At 46.4% G+C, this 9,521-nt stretch overlaps 1 protein-coding gene across 1 annotated transcript in view; it reads left to right on the top strand.

The window, feature by feature from the left end:
* Window positions 1-206: 206 nt before the first annotated feature.
* TGM5 (transglutaminase 5) overlaps window positions 207-9,521 on the top strand; it is a 33,896-nt gene continuing 24,581 nt past the window's right edge. Inside the window, exons 1-4 of the mRNA XM_027521837.1 lie at window positions 207-361; window positions 4,937-5,116; window positions 5,249-5,494; window positions 6,309-6,427. Of these exons, the coding sequence (XP_027377638.1) occupies window positions 352-361; window positions 4,937-5,116; window positions 5,249-5,494; window positions 6,309-6,427 (555 nt within the window). The 5' untranslated portion in view covers window positions 207-351. The remainder of the gene's footprint in view (window positions 362-4,936; window positions 5,117-5,248; window positions 5,495-6,308; window positions 6,428-9,521) is intronic.

The following is a 9,521-nucleotide window of genomic DNA, read 5'->3' as shown; positions in this document are numbered from 1 at the left end:
CGGCCCACCTCTCCCACCCGGCTTCCCCGTCACAGCACAGTACTCGCCAGGGAATGCCCCATTGCCCAAGAGCTTACCAAAGGCCCACATGGCACAAGGCCCTGACAGTTCATTGGCCTCCATATTTCCTCTCAGCCAAGCAACACTGCCAAGAGAAACCTGAGGGCAAGTGAGAAAACCAGTTGTGATCTGCCCAGTAAGTAGGTGGCAGTGCAGCAGCCTCCCCGCCTTCAGTGTCTGCTGGAGTCTCGAGGATGGAAGGGGAAGCAGACACACCAGGACCAGTTTCCTGACACTGCAGGCCGTCCAGCTGTTCTATGTGGAGCAGCCTGGGAGCCAGAGGCAGCCACCATGGCGGAAGGTACGCAAAGCCCACGGGGCTACTGGAGCTCAGGGCCGAGGAAGAGAGAGAGACTGCAGGAAGTCGAGGGAAGGGTGGATTCAGAGGGAGGAACGAGTAAGTCAAGAACGGAGGCAGAAAGAAGAGAAGTTCCAGAAACAGCAGAATTCATCGGTAGCCTGAGAACCAGGAGACCAGGTAGAGGCTGGCAGGTAAACAGCTAAACAGCTGAGCATCAGCAAGCCTGCTTCCACATCCCAGTGGGCCAGGGAAGGGCCAGGGATTAGGGGGTCACGGTTTCTACCCTCTCTGCCAGAGCTGATCTTGATGCTGAACAAGTCACTTCTCTAGTTCCCAGACCCTGTGCCGGACCAATGAGGGGACTTGGACCAGATCATCTTAAAATTGTCTTCTAGCTCCAGAATTCTCTGAAACTCCATTCTTCTCTTTTCCCTCCTCTTCAGAGTGTCTGTGACTCATGTTCTCACCACTACCTTTCTCTCTGTATCAACTCCCTCTCTCTAGAAAAAGCTGCTACAAAGATTAAATGGTTGGTCAAAAACATGTATAAAAGTGAAAAGTGAAAGTCACTCAGTCGTGTCTGACTCTTTGTGACCCCATGGACTATACAGTTCATGGAATTCTCCAGAATACTGGAGTCGGTAGCCTTTCTCTTCTTCAGGGGATCTTCCCAACCCAGGGATCGAACCTAGGTCTCCCGCATTCCAGGAGGATTCTTTACCAGCTAAGCCACAAGAGAAACCCAAGAATACTGGAATGGGTAGCCTATCCCGTCTCCAGGGGAATCTTCCTGACCCAGGAATCGAACCAGGGTCTCCTGCATCACAGGTGGATTCTTTACCAACTGAGCTGATGAGGGAAGCCCCAAAACCATGTATAAGAATGAGCTAAAAGCTCTACAAATGTAATAGCTTCCTCTTCATTTACGATTTTTATGTTTAAAATTTTAGTTTTAAATTTTTATAAATTTTAATTATACAAGAAATATTGTATAATGAACACACAGTTTGAGTAAAATAAAGCAATAATTACAGATAAACCTATAGTCCCCTGACTACCACTCCAGCCTAGCCTCATTTCTAGAGAAACCACTGCTACTAGTCTTCTGTCTGTACATTCACATTCATGTACATATGCTCAATGCAATGCATAGGATTAGCTTGTATGGCTCCTCCTTCTTCATGGCATATCCATGGTATCATCATATTGCACATATTTTTCTACCAATCTTGAATACCAAGATTTACGCCAGTATTTTCCACTTTCTATAGTATTTCCATAGTATGGCTGTAAGTACTTTGTTTACCCAGTCTTCCATTGGTGGGTATTTAGGTTGTTCCCATTTTTCAATTACACAAGCGAGGCTGCAGTGTACTTTCTTATCTGTGCCTCTCTGTGCTCCTGTGAGAGTTTTTACTCTAGGATAGATCTTGAGATCAATTACTTTAAAAGGTTTTCCTATAATTTCCCTTCTACCTCCCTGATCATTTCACCCCATTCTCCCCTCCCATCAAAGAGAATAAAAATGTCCAGTATTAAATGTACCTCCTATTTGGATATCTGATGTTTGGGCTGAAGAATAATCCCTGTGTTATAGGCAGAGATTGACTTGACCCACGACGCATCCAGAGGATGAGATCTGGCCCCAGTGTTGGCTGTCAGGAAGATGCTGCCACAGCTGTTGAGTAGTTTGGGTCTCGTGTCCAACCTGAATCAGGGCCAGTTAGCAAACCCTGTCTAGGCAATTGGTTTCTAAAAAGGGTGAGCTTCTTTTTTTCTGGAAAAAAGCTCAGCTGCTTTCCCAGGGGGCAGTGGGTCAGATGTCCTTTCTGAACATGAGTGAAGGCCAGCAGTGGGTGGCAGCTGTTGGGTAATGGTGAGAGCACCGGGCGTGGGCCAGTTACCCTAAGTGTGACCTTGGGTAAGATATGTAGCCTACTTACATCTTGTTTTTCTCATCTTCAAGCGTGGACGACACTGATCCCTCAATGCTGTGGAGAGTATTCCATGAGGTTACTGGCCTAGAGTGTCTAGAACATGGCCTAGCACATGTAATCAGGCCCTCAACACGTGGTAGTTGAATCTGAAACACAAAATAAGTTTGGGGGATTATATAAAAAAACAGAGAAGTCTATTCAGCCTAGTAAACACTGGCATATCTACAATGTGCCAGTCTTTATGCTTACATTTCTTTTATAATAACAATAATAAAACAGCAACTAGTTTATGAGAAAGGTGCACATTAACTGTAATCAAAAGAACTTAAAGAAGTTTAAGAAGATAAAGTTTAGTATTTATCAGGGTATTTTGGTACAGTCAATTTGATTCATATTTGTTTTATAATAGCCTTACTGAGGTATAATGCACATACCATAAAGCTCACCATTTAAAGTGTATAATTTATTGGCTTTTTTTATACTAAATTCACAAAGTTTTACAAGCATCACCACTAACTAGTTTCAAAACATTTTCATCACCTCAAAAACGAAACCCCATACCTACTAGTAATTATACTCTATTCTCCCCTACCCCCAGCCCCTAGCAAACTCTAACTTACTTCTGTGTCTATGGATTTGCCTATTCTGCGTGTTTCCTATAAACTGAATCATACAACACGTGGGCTTTTGTGTCTAGCTTCTTTCACTTAGCATAGTATTTTCAACTTTTATCCATGTTATAGTGTGCTCACCCTTCCTTTTATATGATTGAATACTATTCCATATGTGGCTCTGCATATTTCACTCATCTGTTAAGCAGGTGATGGACATTTGGACTGTTTACAGTTTTGAGCTATTATGAATAAAGCTGCAATCAACATTCATGTACAGGTTTTATGTGAACATACATTTTTCATATCTTGGATATATATCTAGGAATTGTCAGGTCATATAATAACTGAACATTTAACATTTTGAGAACTGTTTTCCAAAGTTGAAGCACCATTTTACAATCCTATCAGCAACGTATGAGGGTTTCAATTTCTCCACATCCCCACCACCAACACTGTTTTTCTTATTATAGCTATCCTAATGGACGGGAAGTGCTATCTCATTTGCATTTCTCGAATGATTAAATCTGTTGAGCATCTTTTCATGTGCTTTTTGGCCTTCTGTGTATCTTCTTTAGAGAAATGCTTACGCCAGTTGCCCATTTTTCATTTGAGTTATTTTTTTAAATTATTGAGTTATACAAATTCTTTATAGTGAGGAAACATTCTGAGTTGTAGCTCTTGTAGGACCAAAATACACAGACAGGTAGGGCTTTGCTTGGGGACAGACTGGCTGGAGGAGAGGGCCTGTGCTGGGAAGGGTGACAGGTGAGAAGGTAAGCATAAGTTACGGCCAGGTCTGCAGGGTCATGAGTGTCACATTAAGAGTCTGTCTTTTGGATGGCAGCCTGGGGGTTTCTCAGGACTTTTAAAGCAAATAGACAACAGAATGATCAAATTGTCTTGAGGGGAGAGAATCTGGTGATGTGTTAAGGGGCAGGTGATGTGGAGAAACAGGATGCAGACCTGATGGAGGCTGTTATAGTCACTAGTAGTGAGGTGAGGAGGTTGGAATTGTGTTCATGTGGAAAGGGACAGATGAACACCACTGATACTTTAAAGGAAGGAGTGAAGGGAGTTATGACACATGAATGGATAGAGACTGAGAAGATGTCAACTGTGATTTAAGGGCTATGAGCCCAGGTGCTCGGGGACTGAGGTCGAAACATGGCCAAACATGCAGGAGTCAGAAGTGGAGCCCTTTGGGGGAGGCACACTTGGAGAACACTGAAGTCAGTCTGTGTTTTAATGGAAGCTGCAGAAGACTGGGAGTGGGACTTTCTGAGACCATCCTCAGCTCTCAGCTCCCAAGTCACAAAGAGTTAGTGGTAGTCAGAGAGTTAGCAAATTAATTCAAACATGGCAGCTAGCCTGGGGCAGCTACAATTAACCTGGGGCAGCTACCCCAGGGACTTGCTCTCAGAGCTGGAGACTGGTGCAGGGACAAGGGAAACTGTGAAGTCCAGGAAAGTCAATGCAGCAGTGAAGCTTGAGACATCTGACTGAAGAGAGCAGTCAGATTTGGCCAGGCCTACAAGAGGAGTCAAAGAGGGGCAGAAAACTATGTGCCTCCTTATGGGAGAAAGAGACAGAAGGTCACAGAAGCAGGGAAGGTAGGGAGGAAAGAAGTAAGGGAGAGACACTTGCATGCATGGAGCCTCATTTACCGTTAGTTGCTCAGTCGTGTCTGACTCTTTGAGGCTCCTCTGTCCCTGGGATTTTCCAGGTAAGAATACTGGAGTGGGTTGCCATTTCCTTCTCCAGGGGATCTTCCCAATCCAGAGATTGAACCCTGGTCTCCTACACTGCAGGCAGATCCTTCACTGTCTGAGCCACAAGGGAAGTCCATTTTATCCTCACACAAACCCTGAAAGGCTCGTATCATAGATTCTCTTTTACCTACTTGGAAACTGAGCTCAGAGAGGTTCAGTTTCTTTTCCAAGTTGGCACAACTACTAAGTGGTGGACAAGACTGGACCAGACCCCACATCCCTGCTCTTTGGTTTGCCCTCGCTGTCCCATCACAGGGCTGGAGGTGGCCCTCACCGACCTCCAGAGCTCCTGGAACAATGTGCAGCACCACACAGACGAGATCAGCTCCAGTCGCCTCCTTGTTCGCCGGGGCCAGGCCTTCAACATCACCCTGTACTTCAGGAACCGGGCCTTCCAGCCAGGCCTGGACAACATCATCTTTGTGACTGAGACTGGTGAGGATTCCAGCTGGCTTGCAGGGGTCCCACGTGTGTGTGTGTGTGTGTGTGTGTGTGTGTGTCTGTTGGGGACAATTATCGGGGGTTGGGAGGTCACTGCAGAGTTCCTCAGCTCTGCTTCCTTCTTAGGACCACTGCCAGATCTGTCCAAGGGGACTCGAGCCGTGTTCAGCCTGGAAGGTCACCCTGGCTCCAGCCCCTGGATTGCCTCACTGCAGACCATTGGGGCCAATTCCCTGGAGGTGAGCCTGTGTGCCCCTCCTATGGCAGCTGTGGGTCGGTACCTCTTGAAGGTTCACATCAAATCCCTACAGGGGCCTGTCACAGCCTACAAGCTCGGGGAGTTCATCCTGCTCTTCAATCCCTGGTGCCCAGGTAAGGCGGGATGCCCTCACCTCTGCCCCTGTGTCAGTGCCATAGACAGCGAGGCTCAAGAGTTTCCAGACCCCTTCTCCATAGCCACCACAAACCTCTCCAATCCCATGCACTCAGCATCCACTCCCAACTGCCAACAAGCAGGGCAGAGAAGCCTTGTTATGTATTTACTTACTCAGAATTTTAAAATAATGAACCAAGTCATCTTTACTTTAAAAGAAAACTATTATAATCAACTATTGACCACTATTAACATCTACCTTCATCATACATTCTAAAGTTAACTGGAGCTTTTCCATTATAAGACTTAATAAGTACATTCCATTGAAAATTTGTAAAATGAAGTACAGGGTAAAATGAAGAAAGGAAGGTAAGTAGGGAGGGAGGGAGGGAGGAACCCCTAGGCTCCAGTTTGCTCATTTCCAGAGGATGAGTTGAGTGTAGCAGAAAAAGCATGCACTCAATATGGGCTCTGTGTTCACATTTCACTCTCTTATGTGCGGTTTGGACAAGTTACTTACTACCCTGAGCCTATTTCCTTAACCTTAAAATGGGACTAGGATGTAAAGGTGCTTTGTAAACCAAAAAATTCCACCAAAGGTTATTTTTGCTTCTACCTTCTGTTCCTATTGACTGTACGGCTGGTGTTGATGGGTGGTGGGGGTGGGTCTCCCCCTCACTCATGAGCCTCTTGGAGTCGCCCAGCCCTCTCCCCAGAGCTCAGGTCCCATAGGCCTGGGCCTTCTGGAGTGGGACTAGAGCGGGAAGGATGGCGTGATTTTTCTGCCTTGTATCCTCCCACTTTGATTCCCAGAGGATGCTGTCTACCTGGAGAGTGAACCCCAGAGGCAGGAATATGTCATGAATGATTATGGCTTCATCTATCAAGGGAACAAGAACTGGATCCGCCCCTGCCCCTGGAATTATGGACAAGTGAGTCTCAGCTTTGCTCATGGCCCATTCAGGCCCTGGTCTCTTGGGGAGAGGGGAGCAGGAGCGGGTGGGAGGGTGCCCTTCATGCAAGATTCATCCAGAACTGCTGACAAGTGGGAATTAAATGGCACCAACAAGATATGGAGAAGGCAATGGCACCCCACTCCAGTACTCTTGCCTGGAAAATCCCATGGACAGAGGAGCCTGGTGGGCTGCAGTCCATGGGATCACGAGGAGTCGGACACGACTGAGCGACTTCCCTTTCACTTTTCACTTTCATGCATTGGAGGAGGAAATGGCAACCCACTCCAGTGTTCTTGCCTGGAGAATCCCAGGGATGGAGGAGCCTGGTGGGCTGCCATCTATAGGGTCACACAGAGTTGGACACGACTGAAGTGACTTAGCAAACAAGATATGAGATGTGATCCCAGGGAGCTAGGGGAGCAGCTGTAGAAAGGTGGAAGGTGTTCTTAGATGATCACATCTGATTTGGACAATAAGACTTAAAGGGGAAGGACAGCTGAAGGCACCCACCCAGGAAGTCCACCGAGAGGGTGCAGCTGCAGGGACAGCAGTGACAGTGGTCATGATTGCTGGATGTTTGTTTGTTAGCTGCTTTTCCAGTGGGGCCCCAGCTACCACGCTTCCTTTATCCTCATAACCCCAAGTGACAGGCTCTAGGATCCATTTTATCACACTGGAGAAAATCTGTCCCCTGAACATCTCAGCCAAAAGCAGCTCTGATGAGCCACAGGGTGTCTTCCTCCCCACTGCTCTCGCCTCTTCAGTTATTTGTTTTGATCACATACCTTTCTCATTATAAAAGTAGTACAGGGACCTCCCTGGTGGTCCAGTGGTTAGTTAAGACTCCACACTTTCACTGGAGGGAGTATGGGTTCAATCTCTGGTCAGGGAACTAAGATCCCACAATGTCATGTGGTACAGTAAAAAAAAAAAAAAAGCAATATATATTCTTTTCCCTTATAGATTATTACAAAATATTGAGTACAGTCCCCTGTGCTATATAGTAGGTCCTTGTTGGTGATCTATTTTATATATAGTTGTATGTATATTTTAATTTCAAAATCCTAATTTGCAACTTAAAAGAGAAAAGACTCTGAAAAAGAATATATATGTGTTTACATACATATATGAATTATTGTGCTATATACCTGAAATTAACACAGCATTGCAAATCAACTATATGGTGATAGTTTAATAACCAAGTCGTGTCCAGCTCTTTGCCACCCCACTGACTACAGCCCACCAGGCTCCTCTGTCCATGGGATTCTCCAAGCAAGAATACTGGAGTGGGTTGCCATTTCCTTCTCCAGGGGACCTTCCTGACCCGGGGATCGATTCCAGGGCTCCTGTATTGCAGGCAGATTCTTTACCCACTGAGCTATGAGGGACGCTCAAATCAACCATACTTAAACAAAAAATAAAATTGGTATAAAATTTTTTTTAAAGTAACATATAATTGCTTAAAAAAACTTTATGAAACATTACAAAAATGGGTGTCTAGAATATGAAAGTCTGTCTAGGCACAGTCACCAGCAAGGTGTGTGTTCCTCTATATTTTGTTCTCTACACATATTCTAAAACACGTGATTTTTGTTTGTAAAAACAGCACCATCCTAATTGCAAGGCTCTGTAATGCCTGAGTTACTGAAAGCCTGCCTCCCGCTGAAAGCTCAGCCAACAGCAAGTGCTCCAGGAAGCCCAGAGCCAGGCTGAGCCCTTGCACCAGAACACTCTGGGGATCGGTGGGGAGGGGCCACTCTGGCTGCTCAGAAGGGGTGGTGGCTGGAAACTTCTGTGGGGGGCTTGTGGTGCTTGTATCAGTTTGATATGGGTCCCTGTCCCAGACTTGCTCAAAGAGAACTCTAGCACAGGCGGCATCAGGCCCAACGTTGGCTCCCGGGGTGGCTATGGTCAAGATGAGATACGAAAGCCTCAAATGGCCCCAGCTGACAGCCCCAACTCCTCACTCAGCGTGGGCAGATGGGGATCCCAGAGGGCCCCTGGACAGGAGTTGGCTGTCATCTGTGAGAAACAGAAGTGAGGAGATGCTGCTTCCTGAGTCCTGGGTTCTTCCTTTCTGTCTCTCTTCTTCAGTGAATGCATATCGAATATCTGCTCAGTGCCAGGCAAGGGGCTAGATGCTAGAAGCATGAAAATGAATAAAACATTGCCCCTGAGCCCACAGTGAAGTGGGGACTCAGTCACATAAGCAGGTCACTGATTAGGCAGTGGGATATACAAAGATTGAGTGCCAGGTGCAGAATATTCTGGGAGCCTTGAAGAAGAGCACTTGATTGGGCATGGGGGTGTTGGGGAAGCTTCCTGGGAGAGGAGATTCTGGAACTGAGTTAGCCAAGTGAAGGGAAAGGGGGAACTATCCCAGGCAGAGAGAAGCTTGAGCAGACACAAAGGAGAGAAATGAGTTGGCCTGCTACAGGCGTTACAAGGAATCTGATGTTGCTGGAGCAAAAACAAACAAACAACCCACACACAGAAGGTAGAAGAGGGGCAGATCAGGGAGGGTCTTACGTGCCTTGAAGAGGTTAGAGCTTTGCTCCTGCAGGCCATAGGACCCGCTGAATATTTTAAAGCAAAAAAGTCAACCAATCAAACTGTGCCCTGGGGAAGATGGATCAGAGAAGCCTTCTAATTCTGTTTATGTATTCATTTACTCTCATTCAACAAAGATGCACAGCATCCCTACTATGTGCTGGGCACGATGCCGGGTCTGGGGGGTAGAGCTGTGAGAAGAACTGGAGGGACACAGCATACAGTCAGGCCAGGAGGACAGGCCCTGGCTATCTCGTTGTAACTGAATCTGATGGGTAAGAGATATAGCCAGGGCTATGGAGTGAAACCAGGCTCCGGCTCAGGGAAAGACTTGGAGGAAGTGGCATTCATTCCAAGCCTGAAGGACAAAGAGTCAGCCTGTCTTGGTGAAAATTTTCCATAACTCGTATGCTATTAGTCAACCCCAAACTTCACTGAATCATGGGTGTGGTGACAAGTCCGTGCCATTGTCTCAGCACTAGCTGCCAATGACGAGCTGGGTCAGCAGGTAGAGGTGGAA

The sequence above is a fragment of the Bos indicus x Bos taurus genome, chromosome 21 (assembly GCF_003369695.1).
Source record: "Bos indicus x Bos taurus breed Angus x Brahman F1 hybrid chromosome 21, Bos_hybrid_MaternalHap_v2.0, whole genome shotgun sequence".
Taxonomy (NCBI): domain Eukaryota; kingdom Metazoa; phylum Chordata; class Mammalia; order Artiodactyla; family Bovidae; genus Bos; species Bos indicus x Bos taurus.
Note: the sequence above shows the minus strand (reverse complement) of the source record. Positions and strands in the feature narration are given on the sequence as shown.